Here is a 22,632-nt window from a genome sequence, read left to right on the forward strand (position 1 = left end):
TTACTTAACGCTGCGCTGCACATAATTATCAACGGGGTTCGTTAATTCACTACAGGAGAGAAGATGACTGACATTGTTCCATTCAAGGTTGGACCCTTTAGTATGAAATGCTCACTACTACCCTTTGAAGCTCACGATCAGATAGGTTCACATTCCCGACGGCTTGTTGGAGGAGATCCACATCAAGCTGCAGTATGCACGGCTTGATGATGGAATGGCTGAGGTAGAATGGAATGATCTCGAGATTGGCCATGAGAATTTCAGATCTTTGGTCCATTACTGGCGGGACGAGTACGACTGGCGCAAGTTCGAGGTCCATTTGAATACGTTCCATCACTTCAAAACCTCTGTTCTAGTCCAGGGGTTCGACAAAATCGATTTGCATTTCCTGCACCATAGATCATCCCGACCAGATGCTATTCCTCTCATCTTTGTTCATGGATGGTATTACTCCTCGCTGTTATATATCGGGGTTTATTTGCTTACCTATACAGGCCTGGGTCGTTCTTAGAAGCCCTAAAGATCATTCCGCTTTTGACAGAGCCTAAAAGCCTAGATACTCAGGCATTTCATGTTGTTGCCCCTTCGATTCCTGGATACGGATTTAGCTCATACTCCAAGAAATCCGGTTTTGGCCTTGAGAAACATGCCCAGTGCTTCGCCAATCTAATGCAAAATCTTGGGTATGAGAGATACGTGTGCCAAGTAAGATAATACTATATCCAAAAGGCCTCATGCAGTATATGACTAACAAATTCTGTTTGGGAGTAGGGTGGCGATTGGGGCTCTTCCATTGTCCGGTATATGGCGTTGAATCACTCTGACGCTGTGCGAGCCATCCACATTAACATGTTTTTGGCGATTCCTCCCGTAAAAGAGAAGTCGCCTACAAAATGGACTCGGTATAAACAGAATGATTACAGTGACCAGGAGCTACGCGACCTAGATCGAACCAAGTGGTTTGCCACTAAAGAGGTAACCACTTCCTTATCAGAGCATCAAGGCCAAATTGTTTGACATGCATTCTTAGAGAGGTTATCAAAGGATTCAGGAAAGCAAACCAGTTACACTCGGGTATGCCTTTCATGATTCACCCGTGGGCATGCTAGCTTGGTTTGTCGGTAAATTGAAAGCATGGACGGACAATTACCCTTGGACACCCGATGAGGTCATTCACTGGGCATTCATTCACTACCAGGGAAGTCCAAGTGCCGCAATGCAGATTTACGAGGAGGCAGAAGTGGTCTTGAATGAAAACCCAAACAGTATGCTGGGAAGGTACATCTCGCAGCCAGTTGGCGGCTCGCTATTTCCAAAAGAGGTGAGATCAGACACGCATCGCCCGCTGAATCTCACACTGATTTTCTCAGCTTTGGCTTTATCCTCGTGACTGGATGGAGGAAACTTGTAACATTCAATTTTGGAGACAGCACAATAGCGGTGGTCATTTCATTGCGTGGGAGCGGCCGGAAGCATTGGCAGCGGATGTCGCTGAATTTTTCTCTAAAGAAAACAAGCTGATCGATTTTTCAACGTAGACTGCGAGCTATACGTATGGACTTATTATTCATGGAACATGGTTATGGTATGAGCACTGAATGTGGCAATTTCAGTTTATGTACTATGTTGCTCTATGGACAATGATAGATGGTTCTGAGAGATCGTCTTTTTCTCCCACGCAGCTCTCTCTGAATTTCACTGCCTTTAATTTTTAAGCTATACAGAACTTTACCCTAAAGTTCCGTGCATACAATATGGTATGTCCGTGTACTCAGAACGCGCATGAATATAGTCATGGTGATCAGATAACCATCAGGACTACAACTACCCTACCAACTCCTACTTAAAATACTACTGATAAACCTTCATTTAAAACTTTTTGTCATGAGTGACCCTGCTACGTTTGATCTAGTGGTATGGGCTTATTTTCTATCAACCTGTCATGCCTATGGATTCCATCGGCGGCGCGATGGTGGGAAAATGATGGAAAGTGAAAGCATACTGATGGGCATTGGGATGTTTAGCTACGTTCGGCATCACTAGACACGTCCAATATCATTGCTGATTGTTTGTGTGTCAATATCTTCATTGATTCTGGTTTTGCTTAGTATTGATTACTGCTCTATTATTGGAGTTATTGAGAATATACGTAGATCATAGCGCAATATTTTGCCTTGGGCCTAGCAGATATAGGATGTTCTGATAAATCCCTCTAATTTCAGGAAGTTGATATGGGCCCATCCAAGTCCACTTTCAAACGCCAAAAGAACAGCCATGGGATGTCTATTTCATTTCTCATTTATCTCACTCTTTACTTATGCTGACGCACAGTGACCGCCATCAACTCGGATATCAGCACCGGTCATCCAAGCACTAGCATCAGTAAGCATGTATACAATTGGGCCCTTGAAGTCCTCTGGGGCGCCAAGACGACCGAGAAGTGCACCGCGCATCCAGGTTTCCTCCAAGTCAGGCTTCTCCTGAAGCAAAGCATCGGTCATAGCAGTGCGAATATACTAAATGACCAATGGTTAGCCGAACTCATTCAGGCAAGTCAGAGCATGAAAATAATCCCTTACTCCTGCGGACAGTGTGTTCACGCGAATGTTGTGCTGGCCCCATTCTTGAGCAACCGATCGACACATTTGGTGCACAGCAGCCTTAGAGGAGTTGTATGCGGTGCAGGTCAATCCCTACCAAGATTTACTTGTCAGTTTATCGTGTTCTAATGAGATGTGTTGCCAAACTTACTCGGTTAGCGATCTGACCGGACATAGACGCGATCATTACAATGCTCCCTGGGGTCTTTTGCTCCACGAAGATGCGCGCACAGTGTTTAGCTGGAATAAATGTTCCAAGAACGCTAAATCGAAAGAAGGGCAATTAAAGGGATGCTCGTGTATCGCAACAGCATAATCTAACTCACTTGACGTCCAGCATCTTCCGGTATCCATCAATAGGGTAATCAAGAGCAGGGACCATTTGTTGGATGCCAGCACAAGTAATAGCACCACTAAGGGGCTTATTCCGACGTAGTCCCTCGGCCGCAATACATTCTAGTGCTTTCTTCGTGCTCTCCTCATTGGTAATGTCGCACTGGGTGTAGGTTGCCTGAAGACCGCATTGCTTAGCAGTCTTTTGTATGGCGCTCCACTCCTCCTCGCTTGGCTCGGCGAGTAAATCGAGACAGGCAATGTCACCACCAGCCTCGAGGACAGCAGCAGCCAAGCACATACCGAAGCCCCGACCACCTCCGGTAATCATGACTGTGCGACCGGCTAAAGAGAAGAGGGCATTGGTAGGCACTAGGGTAGCAGGGGTCTCATTTGACTCTGGCACAACTACTGGTGCTGGGTGATCAAGGGAAATAGAAGGGGCCATTATCAATCAAGGTTGGACGCAAATAGTAGATTTAGTAATTTTGAACAATAAATTGGAGTATTTCCGTTGCATATAAGACATATGCTCTAGGGTATTATCCGCGGTCAATCAAATGCTCGCGGCGCCTATATACAACCTAACTAGGAAAGTGTTCAGCTCAGTCAATCATAGTGGAATGAAGTCTAATGCAGTCCGTTAGACGTCGAATTTTTCAATGCCAGTTGCCGATCTAGACAAACTACACACATGCACAAATAATGACCTAGTCATGGAGTCAGCTTTCTATTGAATGGATGTTAAAATCTACTGCTTAAGGAAAGATGGAGCCACAAAAAAGTGGAGAATGTGCTGTAGGTCGAGTGCCTGGAATGTTGAGGACATGCCATGGGGTTGAATTGTGTTAGAGAATTGAATCTATTGTACACTTGGTTGCGCATCCATTTTCCTGATAAGGAAACATGCATTTATCCTGTATGCTATTCTGTATGTACTAGTGTCCGTTAATTGGCGACAAAAACTGACAAGGAATAAGTTCACGCATCTTATTGCTGAAATAACACCAGAAGCCAGCGACGGGTTCAGATATAATAAATATATATATATATATATATATATATTGATAGGGTGTAATACCCACAATTTTTGTTCCAGTCTCTACCTAGGACAGCAATTGGGCTAGCTAATATAGTATATATGGCATTAAACTTCTACTTCCTCCCACTTTCTACATGTATTTAAAACCCCGAAAATTCAACGAAAATTCATGGGCTCTAGGCTACTTCTTGTGCTAGGTTCAATATTGGTTCTTTTGCTAACTATCTATGGGTGTATATATACATAAATTGCAGTTTGCGGCGTCTAGTGGTATGAGAAACCTTTGATATCGACAAATAGATGCAGGGTTTGACTTTCACCTATGGTGTGTGATCAATGTATGGGAATTTCAACACCGTTTTTAGATGTACACTGTGTTGCCACTCGGGGATACCCCGCACCTACTAGCAGGGTGCCAAGCTCCCGGGCTTGTACGTAGTTCCAAGCCGGCGCTTAAAATTTCCCGATTTGGAGACGTTCCTTTTCTTCTTCAATATTGTACCTCCCATCTGCTGCGCAATAAACATTCGACAATACCTTCAACTGACTAGAATGATAGCTTTTTGCGCAGGGAGATGCCGAATACAACCCGGAACAGCTCAGGCACCGATCACGATGATGGCAGAAGGAACCCAGAAACTCCCATTCCGCTCGAATCACAAGATTCAACCCTTCCAAGCTTAGGGATGGAGCGTAAGAAACGTGCGCGAACTGGATGTGTCAACTGCAGTCGTCGGCGGCGAAAATGCGACGAGGTTAAGCCTACTTGCACGGGGTGCAGGACCAGAGGTGACGACTGCCAATGGCGAAAGTTCGGATCCTTTCGCGAGTCCAATATCAAGGTGCTAGAATCAGATCACCCTTCGATGAGTCGAGGCGTGGCAGCAAGTAAAACCAAGTTTCGGACTAGATTCCGGATCTTGAATGCCCCCCCGAAAGTCTCAGGCTCAAAAGCCACACCCAACAGACACGCTCATGTGTTTTCCAAGCAAGGACCTGTACATGAGCCGCCTCTGCTCCCTACTTCAAGTACCAGTGCTGAGCCCTTGCCTGTGGCTACGACGGAAAATGTCTCGGACTCCACTCCTCCCTTGCTTACCAATGAGATCCCTAGTCCTAATCCGAGTCAAAGTCTATCACCTTCCCACTCCAATGATACATCGTCACATCTACCCCAAAAGGACAGCCAAAACAGACCCACTGGGTATATTGGGAATGAGATTCATGGCCATGATTTGGGACTTCAGGCAGCGTCTCTTCAATATAGCCATCCGCCAGCTACACAATGCGACTACAATACCCTTCCCGGGTCTAGAGATGACTCGTCGAATCCCTATAATTCCAGCCCTGAGTATGTGATCGACGATTTGAGTTGGCTAGAGGGTTTAGCCAGTACCCAGTTCCATTCATCTGTGAATAGCTCTTACCAGCATATACCATCGCCATTGTTCGACCACAATGTTTTTTCCGACCCAGCGGATTTTACCAACGACGTCTTTTTGCCGGGATCTGCTTATGAGGCGCTTCATAAGACTCTACGGAATCGCCAACTGTGGACCGCCCAGTTGGATGTACCGAGTCGTCGCAGCTCGCAAGGCTCCGTTTCTTTAGTGCATACTGGGTTGTTTTCAAAGACCGAGAGGCAACCCCGAGGCTTGGAATATAGCAAACCGTTTGAATTATCACCCGAAAGGGAACACACCTTGTGGGAAAATTATCTTAATGAAATTTGCTCCTGGGTAACCTGACTGTTCAGCCCCATTATATTGAGAATAATACTAACGCTGGAAAGCTCGACATGTTTGACAATCAACGCCATTTTGCTTCCACCTTCCCTCAGATGGCAAAGTCTTCAATTTATCTTCGCTACTCAATGTTGGCATTATCAGCGCGACAACTCGAAAGGCAGCAAAATCGGAAATCACAGTCGGAGAGCCTGTCTCTGTATCAAGAAGCTATCCACCTCCTTCTACCTGAGTTGGGAAATAAAACCACTCCTGTAATAGCCTCTTGTGTTATATTGTGTGTCTTAGAAATGTTGAGTTGTATGTATCTAACCTTGCCATTACTGTGCACTTGAAATCTAACCAATGATAGGCAATCCCAAAGAATGGCGTCGCCATTTAGACGGCTGTGCGTACCTTATTCAGGCAGCCGGTATCAACGGCTTTTCTGGAAAAGAAGAACAAGCACTTTTCTGGTGCTTTGCTCGGATGGGTACGAGACCCCCTTTCCAATAGAACATTTTTGTTCAGAGTTCTGAATTTAATCAGATATCTGCGGCGGTCTCATATCTGAAGAGGAAACGATCATACCTCTCCACAATTGGCGACCAATTAATATGAGTTACAAGGAAGCTGCGGAGACATTTATATCTTCAGCCAAGGCCAATTTCGATACGTATGCTAACTATACAGTATATCTCATGGCGCGAACGTTGAGCGTTCTTTTTGGCTGTGCCTCGAAAGTTTCTAACCCTTGCACATCATGCCAGTCCGTGTCCAGCGATGGGGTTGACTCATATGTTCAGCGCTGGACGGATTCGTTCGATCGTGTAGAAGAGTGGTATGATAATCGACCCTCTCAGATGAAATCTATATTCAACGTTACTGCTTCCAAACGTGAAGGATTGGATCAGGCTTTTCCGATCGCGTTGTATGGGAACGGGGCTGCCAGTAAGGTTCGTTGCTCTTGATTTTTGACCTGTCACCACTAATATCTGTCAGTATCTGGTAATCAACTTTATCATGTAGCAGCCTTACTGCTCTTTCAGCGAAAACCAAAGACATTGATATTGAGCAAGAGACCGGTAGGGCATCTTCTATGTATTTTTCCCTGCTAAGCTTAATGAACAAATAGAGATCGGTTCTTTGGCATGCTCGACAAATATGTGCAATATCCGCATCTAATGCTCATCAGTGAGTCTCTCGACCCTTCTTTAACCAATTGAAAAACATAGAAAATGTAGTCGACTACTAACTTTACGTTATCTGTGACTAGTGGCTGCTGGACCAATGCACTTCAGCCTTTGTGGATAGCTGGAAAGGCTATGTCTCACCATTCTGAGCACACTGCCATTGTTCAAATCTTGGTTAGAATTGAACGCGAGACTGGCTGGGCAACGTCTTGGCGCGTTGAAGACTTGAAAGAAGTTTGGGGAGAATATGATGAGCAAGACTGCGATGTTGACATGGATTAAATTTGAGAGTTTAATGAGGCATCATGATAGGTTGCTTGAATTTAGATATCTACACCTACTTACTGTAGGTCTACTATATGTGTGGAGACGTTGGTCGGCAAAGAAACGACTCCTTTAGAGAGATGAAAACCTCTTAATCACCATCTTTTAGCATAGACTAAAGTTGTTTGCGATAGCTAGAAATTCAATATTTCTTGGGATCACTACTAACTATCGAGCTATTTCTGCCATACAAATCCATGTATCGTATAATTTTAGGCGGTTTGAACCTAAATTGCTGAAATATGAGGCAATTTCAAGGTATAAAAAATGCGTGAATTCTACTGTCGATAAATGTATAACTAGAACTCAACATCTGGCTTATCATTTTACTCTATCAATTCAAAAGTTTAGTCCGATGTACTAATTATTCCGCGCGGAAAGCTTTACAATATACTTTGTACTATATCCTAGGATCCGAAAGCGGTCAGGATTAGTTAATACCAACATCGAACCAAATTAAGGCACTAAAGCCTTAATGCCTTACATCGAAGCCGAAAGTAACCCTACGCACGCGGTGGGAATTAAGGTCGTAATCTTTCGGGCCGGCTCGAAAACCGCATAGGCCGCTCAGCCCGCTCAGCCTGGCTATAATAATAGATGATTGGGTATGACATAGCTCTGAAACACCAATCTCTTTAACATATATACGCGTACCCCGGACTCAACCCTAGTCATTCTTATCACTTGCTATCGCTATCTTTCGAATTTTTTCTTACTAAGGCTAACCTTGGAAGCACTTATGGCTTTCATAAGATAACGAGATTCGGCCACCCAACTAAATTTGGAGGGGCCTTAGTATTGAAACACCTTTACACTCCTTTATAAGCGATGACTTACACCCCATACATCCCCAAATCAAAAATGGAAAGACCCATTATTGAACACAAAATTAGGGGTCAGCCCACCTATCTTAAGCTAAATTAAGCTGAACCCACATTCTCCACAAGGAAATCAATCGCCGTCGGAATGCGTTATCTCTGTTTCCCCTCAGCGCGCGTCGCACCCCGGCGATAGCCAATTAAAGCAGATACAGAAAAGGGCACCTCGTGCATGTGTAAGCAGTGCGTTTTTGCTTCTTTTTTCACACCAAGCAATGCGCTGAGACTGCGCAAATATCCATACTATGTCTTCCAAGGAGTTAGATACCGACATAATCAAACCCGCGCTCGTCGGAGCGGACGAAGAGGTAGTCGAAGGTCATTCAGACCAAATAAACCTGGAAAAGAATGAGGAGAATACGAATGAAGAGTTCAGCTATGAGTCGCACCGCTCTCCATTCCCTGAAGGCGCGTGCCTAGCTCACTACTGATCTATATGTTGATGGACTAACAGTTACTACAGTTAGGGCTGTCGTCCCCGAGACGGATGACCCCGATATGCCGGTCAATACGGTGCGAATGTGGCTCCTAGGGATTGTTTTCACTATGCTTGGATCCGGAATTAATCAGTTCTTTTCGCTGCGCTATCCATCGGTTCATATTGTAGCCCTGGTAGCGGAGCTACTTGCCTATCCGATCGGGGTGTTCCTGGCGAAGACTCTTCCTCTTACATCCGTCCGACTTGGGCCTCTGGGCACATTCGTTGTCAACCCAGACAGGTCGTTTAATATCAAGGAACACGCGCTTATCGTTATTATGAGCAATGTGTCTTTTGGGTATGCTTCAGCGGACGCGACAAACATTATCCAAGCTGCCAGCAAAAACTTTTACAATTTCGATCTCAAACCCGGCTTCTACGTGATGATCGTTCTTGTTGCACAACTTCTTGGATTTGGCGTCGCAGGTCTCGCAGCTCCATGGCTCGTTGAACCAGCTCGCATCATTTGGCCAGGTGTATTATCAAACTGTGCCATGTTAGAAACATTGCATTCGCGAGCGAACTCAGTCGCAGACGGATGGCGCATAACCCGTCTCCGATTCTTTATGTATGTTATGACTGGGGCCTTTGTCTGGTACTTCTTCCCCGGACTTATGTTCACTGCTCTATCCTATTTCACATGGGTCTGCTGGATCGCACCAAAGAACGTCATCGTCAACCATCTCTTCGGCATGCAGACAGGTCTCGGTCTGAGTCCAATCACCTTTGACTGGAGCCAGATCGCCTACAACACTAACCCACTCCTATCACCCTCATGGGCTGCGTTGAATGTCTTCGCAGGCTTTGCATTTTTTTACTGGATTGTCACACCCGCCCTCTACTACACCAATACCTGGTTCACGGCTTATCTCCCACTCATGACAGCCGACGTGTACGATAACACGGGCGCCGCCTACGATACGGCTCGGGTCATTTCTGCGGATAATACCCTAGATACGGCAGCTTATCGAGCATACTCGCCCCCATACTTGAGCGCAACCTTTGCCTTCGTATACGGACTTTCATTTGCTGCCATAACCTCAGTGCTTTCGCACATTGCTATCTGGCATAGCCGCGACTTGTGGGCTGCTCTAAAGGGCAGGAATAAGCTCGATGTTCACGCTCGCCTCATCCGTGCCTCATATCGTCGGACGCCGTGGTACTGGTACGCTGGAATTATCGTGGTTATAATGGCAATGGCCATTGCGCTAGTCGAAGTCTACCACACTAAACTCCCAGTTTACGGAGTCTTTCTTGCCTTGATCATCCCAGTTGTATACATGGTTCCCTGCGGTATCGTGCAGGGAATTACGAACGTGGATGCGAATCAGCTGAATGTTCTGGCTGAGTTCATTGGTGGATATCTGTTCGAAGGAAAGCCTCTCGCGAACATGATTTTCAAGATCATCTCCACGGATGTCGTGGGACAGGGTGTTTACTTTGCTATGGATATGAAATTGGCTCACTATCTGAAAGTGCCGCCACGTACCTGCTTCGTGGCGCAGTTCGTAGCCACCATCCTAGGCGCACTCACCCAGGCGGGTGTTACACTTTGGATGCTTGGTAATATTTCGGGGATTTGCGAGTCTGACCAGGCGGATGGGTTCACTTGTCCAAATGGCCGGACTGTTTATTCTTCGTCTGTTATTTGGGGTCTTGTTGGGCCTCGCCGGCTGTACTCCGTGGGCAAGATCTATTCCCCTCTGTTGCATTTCTTCTGGATCGGTGCTATCGCCCCAGTTATGACTTTCCTCCTCTATCGTTATACCAGACGCCAGTTTTGGAAGTATATCAACTGGCCACTCATTTTTGTCGGAACTTACAACGTCCCACCTGGTATGTCCCGCAACTTGCCAGTGCCTCTTTTTTTCTTTTTCAGTCGCTGACTCGAAGCCTTTTAGCCACCGGAATCAACTATTCCAGCTGGGCGCTGGTCAACTTTGCCTTTAATTACTTCATTAAGCGCAAGTTCTTTGCTTGGTGGACCAAATACAATTATATCTTGGCAGCTGCACTTGATACAGGTCTTGCCATCAGTGGCATTGTTATTTTCTTTTGCATCTCATACCCAGGTGCCACTTTCCCTGACTGGTGGGGGAATAACGTGTACCTGAATACTGCCGATGCCGAGGGCGTGGCGTACAAATCGATGCCAGATGTTGGGTATTTCGGGCCTACTAATGGGACATGGAGTTGAGGCGGGTGGTGACACGTCAATTATGGTAAAGAATTGGTACGAAGACAAAACGAGTTTTGGAAATTTGTGTGGTGAATGGTGCTTATTGAAAGAGAGAGAAGAGGGAAAGGGAAAGAGCTTGCTCGACTCCCTCCTAGACAAGATCCCGTCATCGATCCACTGCAATATACCAAACCTCAAACATTCACCGATGCAGATTCCTCCTTGGCTCTTTTTCTTATACATCCCGATTTTACGTCGCTTCAAGGTCGTAGAGTATATATGACCGATATTAATTTCTGTACTCAGATAATCTTCTATTGGTTTCCAATCTTAATATCCGAGCAAGCAAGCCTCATTATAGAGCCAAATAGCTTGCGTCATGTGCTTCTCCCCTTGTACCCATCCTCCTTAGCTAGGAGTATTCAATATGTATCGCAGCCAATGGGAGGAAGCTCTCAGCCAATTCCGCCAACTGGTCTATAGCTCCACTGAAGCTTCCGCCCACATTGACTTCGAGATATAATGTCTCCAAAGAGGAATGAAGAACATTCAGAAGTTCTTGCTCCGGTAAATTTCGCTCATCAAACCCCATAAGTTGGGCAAGGAAAATAAGCTTCAAAGCGGTGCAGTTAACATGTTCTCCCCTGGGCGTTAGCTTGGCGTTGGCTTGGCGTAGGCAGAAGCGGGGTTAGCCGCTTTCCCCTGGGGCTTGACCTGACTTGAGAGCGAGTAGCAGAAGCAAGTAGGAGAGAAGAAATATTTATTTTCTACAAACAACTAGAAACCAGCTTCTTAAATGTTAGGTGGCAGCCTGACAAGCCAGACATTGATGCAGATGCCCTCAACAATATCTTCTGATATTCACGTGTGAATCCACGTGGTGAGGCACGTGCAGAATCACGAATACGATTCAGCAAACAGGGAGCTGTCTTCTCAAGACCCTAGGGTCGTATGTATTTCACATAACAACAAAGAGGAATATGCAAGTCGGTGGTGATGGGGATAAGAGTGTGATATGTACACTGTACTCCGTACCTAGGCAGATAGGGCGGCTGCACTGACCCGCTCAGCTGAACTTGGTACATTATGATTGGATCGTCTTACCCATTTGAAACACTCAGCCTCTTGGCAGTTCTTGCCTCGGTATCTTTATTGCATCCATTCTATATCACGATTTAGACTAAATAAACGAAGGAGAAGGATAGGAAGGTCACTGCTGCCTAAAAGCAGTTCATGCTTCCCACTCTGGTAACCCGCCGATTCTTACTGGATTTATATGCGGCTCACCCAATTATCCGCCCCATACTCCGTACTCCGCCGAGGTCGATGGTTTCGCTTATTTGTACTAGAATGGGCTAAGTCGACTTTGGCACGCTAAAAAGGCCCCAAACCCCGGTATGATGAGATTAGACATTCCAACTTCGCTTCTCACATTAAGCTGTGCATGTCAAGATGGCTGAAAAATCGAAAAGCAAAGAACCTCAACCCCCTGAAAACATCATTGTTGCGGCCGAGCATGGCCGACTCGATCTTGTCAGGGCACTGTTAGAGGGAGGCGCAGACCCGAATACCGTGGACGAGGTCGGAACTTCGCCGCTTCATAATGCAGCAAAAGGGGGTCATTGGGATATCGCCCGCCTTCTTCTCGAGAAGAATGCATCACCTCGGATCGAGGATGGCAACCGCGCAACTCCACTTCGCCTTGCGGTAAGAGCAGGTCACCAAGAGATTGTTCGCTTGCTCCTTGAGTGCGATCCTCCTTCAATCGAGACAAAAGAACGCGAAACATATATACTTCTTCGCATTGCTGCAGCCTTGGGCAATACAGAAATAGTTCAACTCTTTCTGGATTGCAATACCCCCACCCTAGGCCGCAAAGATGACGAAACAGCGCTGCACCTAGCAGCTGCAAAGGGACACCCTGATGTCTGCGAGCTTCTTCTAAAGCACGACAAGGCTTTGACTCGATCGTTTTGGGAGCGGATGACCGGACCCAGTTTGGAAGTGTTCTCAAAAGATTATTCGGGAAACACGCCTTTCGCATACGCAGTTGAGAAAGGTCATGAGCGGGTTGTGGAAGTCTTTTTACGCAATTATCCAGAACTGGGTGAGGCTTGCAATCGCCACAAGGAGCTGCTTTTCCATAGGGTTATCAGAGTAGGAAAGATTGATATGGTTCGAATATTTTTGAATCACGGCACGGACACTGAGTTGAAAGACAACCAAGGGCGTGGGGCCCTTCATGTGGCAGTCTCCACCGAGAACATGGGGTACGTCACTGAGGCTACTGAGACTATCAAGCTTCTACTTGAGCATGGTGCTTCAGTTGATGCAAAGGACAAGCAAGGCTTTAGTATCGAGTCTTACTCCAATAACCCAAAGACCAAAATGATATTGCGTAACCATGCAGCTACGCAGTCAAAGGGCATATCACTGCCAATATCACCAGTTGCTTCGGCTCCACCACCCGAGTACAAGGCATGAGTGGCCGAATCGGGGAGGAAGACCACGCTTTGAAACCGTCATACCAATATACAATTATACGATGGATATCTTGCTTGAAAGTGTAGTCAAATATATACTGAATCAGTGTGAAATACAGTCTGTTTATCTGTTCAAATTTCCGACTTAGAAACTATGCCAGGTGCCGGAAGTTGGACCTAAAACAATGTCACGATTCTTTCTATAAGTCTCCAACTGCACACCACGGACAAGGGAAGGTCAGGTATAGCACGTTAGATTGAATACTACGATGAGCACAGTGGTTACGACTTACTTGCCGCCAAATATCGAACAAGTGACATATTGAAATGGTGTCTATATTACTAAGCACCAAAAGCATCCATGGATCAGTTGCAGATTCCTCTGTGACGCAAAAGGCAATCAACGATACCAGAAGTGCATGAATAGTTTCAGCAAGTCACTGTAGTCTGCGAGATGTAGGGGATCGTTCTTGCCATCTCGACCCTCGGAAATAAATTGTCCAACGTTGTTTCCCAGCTACATACATTGAAATAAAGCAAACTTCTTGAAATATTTGAAAGCTATGAATATGCAGCAATGCTTTCCAATCGAACCTCTTAATATATCCCACCCACTCTAGCAAAACCTGATCTTGGCGGGTGTTGTATTTGTCTGAGGAGCGACCAAATGTCGATGCACACATGCTGCTCACGCTGGATAAAATCGATCGGTCGGCGTCTGCTTCAAGTTGTTCTTTAAGCTCTTTGAAACGTTGATCATTCTCTTCACGTATTGCACGTTCCTGTCGCTGCCACTTTATGAAGGTAGAATCAACCTCATCAAACAAAGCTTGTATTTCGCATTTGTTTCTCTCGCACTTCCAAATCATAAAAGTGGAAATAAGCCAGGCAGAAATGATAAAATACATTATAAGGCCGTAAGTGAGGTAGCTTGGGGATGCAAATTGTCAAAATCCTGTCCATGCCCAGGTTGGTTGTCCCGTTGTCCATATATAGCGTTATAAAATAATCATTACTCATCCTTCCATATCACCCGTGGATATTTAAGTGTCCATAATGGCCGTAAAGTCTTAGCCAATCGATATTTGTCCCAAAGTGGAGAAGAACGTTGAATGATGGGGGGTGCAGAGTATGGCGGCAAAGTCATCAAGACATCGAAGCGAAGTTCGGTACCGTGCAACTGTCCGAAGCGGCAACACAAGATTTGCGTTTAACAACGTTGACGATGCTATTATTTACGTTCCAGAGGTCTATCATTTTATTGAATCTTCTCGATCAGCTTATATTCCGGCGATGTTGAACGCGTTGTAGACCCCGAACCAGCAGAGCCACGCCGGACAGGTGGAGAAATAATAGATAGGGTGAAAAAAGTGAGGTTTTGTGGCTTAAACTTTCCACGTATAAATCAAACCAGGTACTTCATCACTACCGCAAAACCCCAAACTATTACCTTTACAGGTGTAGAGGTTTTTCTCATTGAGATATGTACATATACAGCCGTGATGGAAACGGAACCTAACATAGGGCTCAAACCATCGAAAGTAGGGTGTCCAGCGGTGACAAGCGAAACATCTCTCTCCCCTTTCAAAGCTCCATTGCCTAGGACTATAAGCTGGTAATCATACGTAGAGCAACCCTATCTGGGTGCGATCATCGAAAATAATATCCGGGGACGTAACAGGGTCGGAAACAAATAGTGGAGCCCCACAATGACGTCAAGGGATATTCCCTGTTAATTTCCCCTTTGAAGACTTTTGGACCCTGTTTAGATCTTTTAAATAGATTGAACATCGCAGAATTTAATTTCCTAGGTTTTGATTTCTTCTATACCCCCGCGACTTCCTTTCTTAAGTTCTGGTCCCTGCCGTTGTGTGGTTTCTTCGGGAGCGTTGTTTATTTATCCTACTACGACATACTTGGAAACAATGAGGTACATCCTTACACATAGCCTTGTACAGGCCTCACTTCTCTCAATTGCCTCTGCTTCCCCCGCGCCCACGGCTTTCGCCAACAGTGTCGCTCCGCCTGACCCCGTCATTACGCCTTCCCCGGTCGAGCATAACCCTTCTCCAATTGTTGGCCGAAACATATTGAGCGACGTTGAATCTGATATCGGCAATGTCCTTTCGGACGTTGGGTCTGGTCTACCTTCATGGGTCGCATCTGGGGTGCCCAATTTTTTCCAGGGGTTCCCGACTGGAGACGCAGTTGTGAGCTCGCTCGGATTGGACAGCTCCGAATTGAAAGCATTACCAACAAATGTGTTGAACATCGACCCTTACGCCAACTGGACCAAATCAGGGTGGAATGTTCGCTTCCACGGAAACGTCTATAAGCAGCCAAACACTTCTGTCTCGAAATTGAACGATTTGGCCGATATCTTCCTCGTCAACACTAGCATCTCAGACCTTCCTAAATCCCAGCAGGCCCAGGCACGTAACCTGACTGCCGAAATTTTCGTTGTGCAACAGCCAGAGGTTGCCGTGAACAAGATCCACCTGAAGCCTGCAGCGAGTCAGGGATCCAGCGGACAACCAGGCGGCGGTGGATCATCCAACACAACCGGTGGTACCCAAGAAATCACTCTTCCATACAACACCACGGTTGAAGGTGATTTCGACACTTTTGTGCCGATTGATAGCAATGGACTTACTGCGGGAAATGAAACCTCCGCGATCCAGAGACTGGACACTCATGTCGAGGGCGCAAGTGTCGGAAATGCTACCGCCTATCTTGTGCCTCCAACCGGACTCACGATCATTTCTGACATTGACGATATTTTGCGTGTAACCAAAATTTACCAACCGGAGCAAGGATTGCTCAATTCTTTCGCCCGTCCATTCACGTCTTGGGAGAACATGCCGGAGATTTACCGCAACTGGTCCATCAGCCTCCCCGATACGCATTTCCACTACCTTGTAAGTCTCCTCTGGTTACTAATTCCATATTTAAAATACTAATAACCATTTTAGACCACTACCCCCGAGCAAATTACTAGAAACTACATGGAGTTCATCTACACCAACTACCCGGGTGGCTCCTTCGACACCCGTCCTCTCAACTTCAGCGATGTCTCTGCCACTCTGTCGATCCGCAAGTTCTTACTGCAAAAAATCTTTGAAACCTTCCCTGGGCGCAAGTTCGTCCTGGTGGCAGACACCAGCAACAGCGACGTCATGCGCGACTACCCCAAACTGGCCACCGACTTCCCCGACCAAGTCCAGTGCATCTTCCTCCGCAACACCTCGGCAACAGATCCGGGCGACAAGTTCCCATATGACACCTCCGGATTCAAGGACATAAAACAGTCGAAGTACATGTTCTTCCTGAACCCGGCTGACCTGACCAATTTGGATATTGCAAATGGACACTGCTACAATCAGTCCATTCCCCAGAACCTGACATTTGGCTACCAGGGACTGCCATTTGGGCTGGGGGATACCCCAACTGCAGTCAACGGGTCAGCAAACCACACCGGAGCTGCCAGCGGACTGTTGACTAAGGAATCGGCTGGCGCACAGGGCCTTATGGCATTTGCCGCAGCGATGTTTACGGCCACATTTATGTTTTTATAGAATCATGTAGATATGAGTAATACGACGAACCAAATGAACAACATGGACAATTTAAATGTTTGTTTCGACCTATATGCACTTTATAATCCTTTGCCACACTTAGCTAGATAAGGCTTCCCGTCCGCTTAGCTGCCCTTGAGCCACCTATTCGATATTGGCCAATTATTAACGTGGCTTTAGTACATAAGCGGCATTATATAGTGAGTAGTGGGTACGGGTGATAGAGGTGAGAATTCTGGATACCAAGATGACAGAGGCGAGCATGAGATGAGAGTGGGGTGAGAATTCTTACCTAAGCTGATCAACGGACCTCGAGGTCTCCACCCGCCTACACTCTAGGTAGAGTCTAGGGCGGTAAATATCTCACCTCAGCCTCAACTCCAGCTTAAATTTTCTTTCCTAGTGTTAAGCATGTTCCATAGGATCTCCTCTTCTAGAAGGGGTTTTTGCACTGCGTATGCCGTCTGACGTGGCTTCACGTGGCTTCCAAGGTTCACGAGATCCATGCCCTGGAGAGCGGGTAAGATTAGCTTAGCCGAGCCAAGGTTCTGGGCAAGGCTTGTCATTGACGAAATGAGAACTGTACGGGATTTGGGAGAAGAAAAATCGAGAGTATAAGGAAAGCTCTAAGAGATAACACCTAGTTCTCTATTAGATAGAGGCAATAAGACAGTCGATAGACTATGAAAAGGGCTACCACACCGCCCTCACAATTCCTCCGGAGGAGGTCCTATAGTAAAAAAAAAAAAAAAAAAAAAAAAAAACTCATGATCCCCCTTCTCACCCTTCCATAGATATTGTCGTATACCATTATTTCTGATTATTGACACCTCGTATATATACGGATTGTATTATTGAGCTCAGTCATCAACATAGGCCAATCCTTTTAATGCTGCATAAAATAGCACGTCGATTTACCACGAGATCCTACGATTCTTGTTACATTTTTTGATAAACGGAATCCGTCGGTTTCCATTCAATAATCAAGGGGCCCGTGTGGCGTGGGTTGATAGGAAACAACCGAAAGGAAACCAAAAGCTTCAAAGTAACCAGTTACATGGGGCCACTGTAACGGTCCCGCTAACCAACTTTGGAATGAATTAGGAAACAGCACCGAGGTGGAGCTGGGAAATCTTCTCCCATACAAGCCTTATCTTTCCCCCACAGCCTTAAAATTCAGCGATTCCCCGGGCACAGAGTGTCCCTTGTTTTCCCATCCCTGCTTCGCAATCAACCAGGAATAATGGCCTACGATCCGGAGAAAGGCCTCGCGACAGTCCAACAGCCCACTGAAAAACATGGTTCACCCGAGGTGATTTCAGTTGACGATGCTGCCCCTCACGAGACCGGTATCCTGGCTAGGATCCGCGCGCTGGAGGCTAAGCTGGATAAAAAACTCGGTATAGAGTCCGATGCCATCGAGCGCAAGCGTGCCGAAGACAAAAGAGAGGTCCATTGGGTGGAGGAGATATCAATGGCGGCTCTGTGGGCGAGTGGCACCATGAACACCTCCTGCTTTGCGACTGGCTTCCTCGGCTGGGAATTCGGCCTGACTATGAAACAATCGATCCTCATTACCATCTTTGTTTCCATCTTGGCTGCATCGCTGAGTGGATTCTGTGCGACCTTCGGCGCTGTGACTGGATTGCGTCAAATCAGTGTTAGTCGGTACAGCTTTGGTTGGTGGCCTAATAAGCTGGTCGCCTTGCTCAACGGTATCCAGCAATTGGGATGGGCTGCCGTTGCATGTATCACTGGAGGTCTTGCGTTGACGGCAGTCTCCGACGGCCACGTCTCTTTGATTCTTGGAATTGTTATCTTGGCTGTCGTGGCCCTGCTCATTTCTTGCGTCGGGTTGAAAGCTATTCTGATTTACGAGAGATGGGCCTGGATGGTGTTTTTGGTTATTTTCTTGATCATCTACGGCGAGACTGGTGAATATGCAGACAATGCGGCACCGGCTACCGTGACTGGTTCCTCTTTCACTGGTGCCGTTCTCAGTTTAATGGCCGTTGTTTACGGATCCAGTGCCTCATGGTGCACAATGGCTAGCGACTACTATGTCCACTATCCTGCCAACACGAGTCGTTTGAAGGTGTTCCTCATGACGACCTTTGGTATCTCGATTCCCACCTCGATCGGCATGGTCGCTGGCTGCATGGTTGCGTCTGCTTTGAACACCAAACCCGACTGGTCCGCGGCCTACGATCAAGGAATCGGTTATCTCATTCAAGAGATGCTTCATCCTCGCGGATTCGCCAAGTTCCTCCTTACTCTCCTTGTCTTGTCCGGTATCAACGTCAACGTCATCAGTATTTATAGTTCCGCCATCTCCTTCCAGCAACTTTCCCGACCCTTCGGTCGCATTCCTCGGTCTCTGTGGACATTGTTCTGCTTTGCTTGTATCCTCGGTTTGTCAATTGGTGGTCGGCAAAAGCTGAACGAATACCTTCAAAATTTCTTGAGTCTGTTGGGGTACTGGTGCACCAGTTATGCCATTATCCTGTTCCAGGAGCACTATATCTTCCGCAAGGGTAACTTCGACAACTATGATCTCGAAGGATGGAACGACCCGGCTAGGCTTCCCCTGGGAATTGGCGCCAGTGTGGCATTTTCTCTTGGAGTTGTGGCGTGGTGCATGGGCATGGATGAGACTTGGTTTATCGGTCCCCTTGCTGCGACGATTGGAGATGCCGGTGGTGATGTTGCCAACGAGTTTACATTCGTTGTGACAGCTTTGACTTATCTACCGGCAAGATACTTGGAGCTCAAGTACGTCGGTCGATAAATTGTATATACAGAACTAGAGGTGCAGTTGCCTTAATATTACCCTCCCTAATGTTTTATTTTTCTTCCCCTATGTATTCCTGGACCCAGGTAAGATGTACCACAGCCCTATATTCCAAGTTTTGCATATACAATATACACGCTCAGCCACGCCTAGAGTTGCCCATTTCGGTAATATGTTAGGAAATACGCAGACCTGCAGAAAAAAGGATCCAGTTGCATCAACTGTATAACTTTGATTATATATATGCATCTTTTGACCTGGAATATTGAGCATACACACAAACAGTGATTCTATGTCAGCTACCACTTCTTCAAAAGACGATTGCTGGCTATGGGTATTGCACTCAATTTCAATCAATATTGTATCTTTCTATGATGGTCTCTCACTAGTAACATGATACATACTAATGAGACGAGAAGATGAAAGAAACCAATAATATATGTATGACCATAGGAAGAACTATCTCTGGAAACTAATTAAGTCAACAATACTGAGGGGGTGGCTGAACCCTAGGATTGTCTCTCAACAAACAAGGGAACCCCACAACCCACTGATTATATACAGAACTGAGGCAGCGCTGACACCCGAGGCATCAGGCCTCAACATCCATCTAGTATGGTGCAACAATATATGTACAAGAGCATATGCTAAGAAGGACTTATGTAGAAACCGCCCTCTTAGTTTGATCTAAGATTCAGGAGCACCATCCCCGACCTGGCTTCCGGTGGTATAGTTACCAAAGCATGCCTTCTGGAACTGCGCCTTTTCTTTCAGAGCGGGCACGCCACGCAAGAACTTCTCGAGGTGGCAGAAACCATTGCTGGAATTCTCACAACCGATCAGTCCATCCTGTGGGAGCGGAGAGTTGTTGAGCACAAAACGAATGTACTCTGTGGTTTTGGTAGTCGAGTTGATGGTAGGATTGGTGTAGAGAACGGGGTCCAAATTCTCGAATGACACATGACGAGGGCAAGTCCAGATCTCAGAAACGAATCGGGCACCAAAGGGCGTCATCTGGCTGAGAGAGAAGTTGCGCTCAGGCGCATGGTCAAGGTGAACGGGTAATCCCTTGGGACCATACTTGAAGTAGTCAAAACCAATAGCGTTGATGACAGACAAGATGATATCATCATGAGACATGTCCATGTAGAAGGGCTGGTCAAATGGAAATTGGGCTTCGTTATTGGTGTAGGTGTAGTTGATACTTGTATCGCTTGAGTTGATGAGCTTGTGCTCGAGGCGAGCTGCGAGCTCTAGAACGTAGCCGATGCCCTGGGCGCGACCACTGGGAGAGCCGTAGGCGTAGTCTCCATAGTACTGCACGTCGACGTTGTACTCAAAGTCCTTCCACTCTTGCTCAGTGAAAAGAGAGCAGAATGATGAGCCGCCGAGACTGGTGTACTCGTATACACAGATGTTCTGCATTGCAAGAACGTCCATGCTGGTCAGGTTGAAGTCAGAAGGGAGGTAAGAGGACAGACGGGTGACAGCATCCTTCGTGTATCGAGGAATGAAGATCTCAGCAGCGTTGTCGCTGTTATTTTCGTTAATACGGTTTCATGTTTAAGTATTCATTGTCAGAGGAATGTTCACTCACCCTTCGGTATAATCAAAGGTGCATGTTTCGTAAGAAGCGAGAGTGTTGTTGAAATCAGCCTGCTCGGGAATCACGACAAGATTATACTGGTCGTAAGAACTGTTGCCTCCACTGTTGCCAAAGAAGCCGCCTAGTCGAGGAGGTTAGCTGGTTATCCCGGACTGACAAATGAGATAAGAGTTCCACTTACTGAGCCACCAACGTGCGCTTTCCAAAATACGTGCTTGGGAGGTAGTGCGAAACACTGGTGTTGGGCGGTCTGTGCCGTTGGCGTAAACGTTAAGAGATGAGCTCCAAGCAGCGACATTCTCACGTCCGGCACGGTACAACAGTCTTCCGTACTTGATCCAAAAGTTGGCACCGGAGGTAGCCTCAGTGGCAGCACCATTTTCCATAAGAGTGTCCTCGCCAATAACATAGTCCCAGTTGTTCAGGAACTTCAAAGGACCCACAGCCACGGTCTTGCCCGGGTTAGCCTTGCTGTAATTGGTTAACTTCGCAGCAAAGTCGGTCATTCCCTCACCGTCCAGCGGGTAAGGCGTGGGGAATCGCTGCGCGTGGCGATGCAGAACATGCACCTGGGACAGTTCACATCCTTGCGGCACACCACTAGGAATGCCGAAGCTATCTGCGTCCTTATAAGGGCTGAGATTGGCCCAGCTTTTGGTCATGTCAAACCCGGATGCATAACTAGATCCAGTTGGGGCCGATGTCGGAGCAGAAGTGCTAGTCGCTGTAGCTGCAACAGCTGTCACCAGTGTGGCGCCGATAAAGTTCTTCATGGTTGCGACCTCTAGATTTCTTGAGGGACAGTTCCCACGGTTCACTTCAACGTTTCGATCTTTGTTGGTTGGAGATGCTCAATTGCAACTGATCTGTACAGTGTAGCAAAGGTAACAACAGTACAGAGTAGAGGTGACTGGGCTGTTTTGTTTATCGAATTCTCCAATTAAGTTTCGGAGGATTGTTGTTCCAATATGAGAGTCCGTGATTGGCGTTATCTCTCCTTCCTGGCTGGCTATAGCGGCCCGAAGGATTCTCATCCGGATTTCACCCCCTATCTTGGCAAGTCAACGCTCACCCTTTCATAACCCAACACTTCCGATCTTTTACACTATCCATAATCCTTTTCCACGCGTAGCATGATACATACGACCATAGGGTGTGGAAAACAGGGCTTCCCGTCCGCTCAGCCGTACTTAAGCCACACGCCGGTGAGTTAGTAGTTGGGTGGGTGACCACCAGCGAATCCTCACTGTTGTATGTTTCTGTTTTGTTTTTTGCTTCATGTTTTTAGTACCTACCCTACTTACTTACCCTCGCCACTTACTGGTTGGCGACAAAAATGATTCTAACTTTCGTTGATTCTTTTTCTTCTTTCACAATATCTTGTAGGTGGCACATTACCCATGGAAATAAGGACAATCTTGAATAT

General features: G+C 46.6%; 9 protein-coding genes across 9 annotated transcripts, besides 2 other annotated features; 6 read left to right on the forward strand and 3 right to left on the reverse strand.

Annotated features, from left to right (window-relative positions):
* Positions 1-63: 63 nt before the first annotated feature.
* On the forward strand, positions 64-1,538 carry N7487_000951 (uncharacterized protein; the record flags this gene model as incomplete). Its single annotated transcript, XM_056868699.1, has 6 exons — positions 64-87; positions 146-444; positions 495-705; positions 772-975; positions 1,031-1,321; positions 1,371-1,538. 6 exons carry the CDS (start codon positions 64-66, stop codon positions 1,536-1,538), a joined length of 1,197 nt encoding a protein of 398 aa, XP_056733483.1.
* A 777-nt stretch (positions 1,539-2,315) lies between these two features.
* On the reverse strand, positions 2,316-3,381 carry N7487_000952 (oxidoreductase, short chain dehydrogenase/reductase family; the record flags this gene model as incomplete). Its single annotated transcript, XM_056868700.1, has 4 exons — positions 2,316-2,516; positions 2,580-2,693; positions 2,752-2,863; positions 2,927-3,381. 4 exons carry the CDS (start codon positions 3,379-3,381, stop codon positions 2,316-2,318), a joined length of 882 nt encoding a protein of 293 aa, XP_056733484.1.
* A 1,169-nt stretch (positions 3,382-4,550) lies between these two features.
* Positions 4,551-7,174, forward strand: N7487_000953 (Zn(II)2Cys6 transcription factor; the record flags this gene model as incomplete). Its single annotated transcript, XM_056868701.1, has 6 exons — positions 4,551-5,714; positions 5,768-6,020; positions 6,073-6,192; positions 6,249-6,655; positions 6,835-6,893; positions 6,976-7,174. 6 exons carry the CDS (start codon positions 4,551-4,553, stop codon positions 7,172-7,174), a joined length of 2,202 nt encoding a protein of 733 aa, XP_056733485.1.
* A 1,165-nt stretch (positions 7,175-8,339) lies between these two features.
* On the forward strand, positions 8,340-10,769 carry optD (uncharacterized protein; the record flags this gene model as incomplete). The annotated part of the gene is made up of 3 exons (XM_056868702.1): positions 8,340-8,506; positions 8,562-10,408; positions 10,474-10,769. The coding sequence occupies 3 exons, from the start codon at positions 8,340-8,342 to the stop codon at positions 10,767-10,769; spliced, it is 2,310 nt and encodes a 769-aa protein (XP_056733486.1).
* Positions 10,770-12,203: 1,434 nt separating this feature from the next.
* Positions 12,204-13,235, forward strand: N7487_000955 (ankyrin repeat domain-containing protein; the record flags this gene model as incomplete). Its single annotated transcript, XM_056868703.1, has 1 exon — positions 12,204-13,235. One exon carries the CDS (start codon positions 12,204-12,206, stop codon positions 13,233-13,235), a length of 1,032 nt encoding a protein of 343 aa, XP_056733487.1.
* A 1,924-nt stretch (positions 13,236-15,159) lies between these two features.
* Positions 15,160-16,809, forward strand: N7487_000956 (phosphatidate phosphatase App1 family protein; the record flags this gene model as incomplete). Its single annotated transcript, XM_056868704.1, has 2 exons — positions 15,160-16,152; positions 16,207-16,809. 2 exons carry the CDS (start codon positions 15,160-15,162, stop codon positions 16,807-16,809), a joined length of 1,596 nt encoding a protein of 531 aa, XP_056733488.1.
* A 374-nt stretch (positions 16,810-17,183) lies between these two features.
* N7487_000957 (uncharacterized protein) lies at positions 17,184-17,620 on the reverse strand (the record flags this gene model as incomplete). Its single annotated transcript, XM_056868705.1, has 3 exons — positions 17,184-17,389; positions 17,512-17,539; positions 17,594-17,620. 3 exons carry the CDS (start codon positions 17,618-17,620, stop codon positions 17,184-17,186), a joined length of 261 nt encoding a protein of 86 aa, XP_056733489.1.
* Positions 17,621-18,052: 432 nt separating this feature from the next.
* On the forward strand, positions 18,053-19,597 carry N7487_000958 (putative nucleoside transporter; the record flags this gene model as incomplete). The annotated part of the gene is made up of 1 exon (XM_056868706.1): positions 18,053-19,597. The coding sequence occupies one exon, from the start codon at positions 18,053-18,055 to the stop codon at positions 19,595-19,597; it is 1,545 nt and encodes a 514-aa protein (XP_056733490.1).
* Positions 19,598-20,287: 690 nt separating this feature from the next.
* Positions 20,288-21,979, reverse strand: N7487_000959 (histidine phosphatase family protein; the record flags this gene model as incomplete). Its single annotated transcript, XM_056868707.1, has 3 exons — positions 20,288-21,134; positions 21,198-21,327; positions 21,388-21,979. 3 exons carry the CDS (start codon positions 21,977-21,979, stop codon positions 20,288-20,290), a joined length of 1,569 nt encoding a protein of 522 aa, XP_056733491.1.
* A 295-nt stretch (positions 21,980-22,274) lies between these two features.
* Positions 22,275-22,452: a sequence feature (Protein overlapping with rRNA (N7487_000960, KAJ5417410.1) was converted to a misc_feature.).
* A 75-nt stretch (positions 22,453-22,527) lies between these two features.
* Positions 22,528-22,601: a sequence feature (Protein overlapping with rRNA (N7487_000960, KAJ5417410.1) was converted to a misc_feature.).
* Positions 22,602-22,632: the final 31 nt, after the last annotated feature.

Source organism: Penicillium crustosum (assembly GCF_028827405.1).
Source record: "Penicillium crustosum strain IBT 35664 chromosome Unknown utg000001l_segment0_segment0, whole genome shotgun sequence".
Classification (NCBI taxonomy): Eukaryota; Fungi; Ascomycota; class Eurotiomycetes; order Eurotiales; family Aspergillaceae; genus Penicillium; species Penicillium crustosum.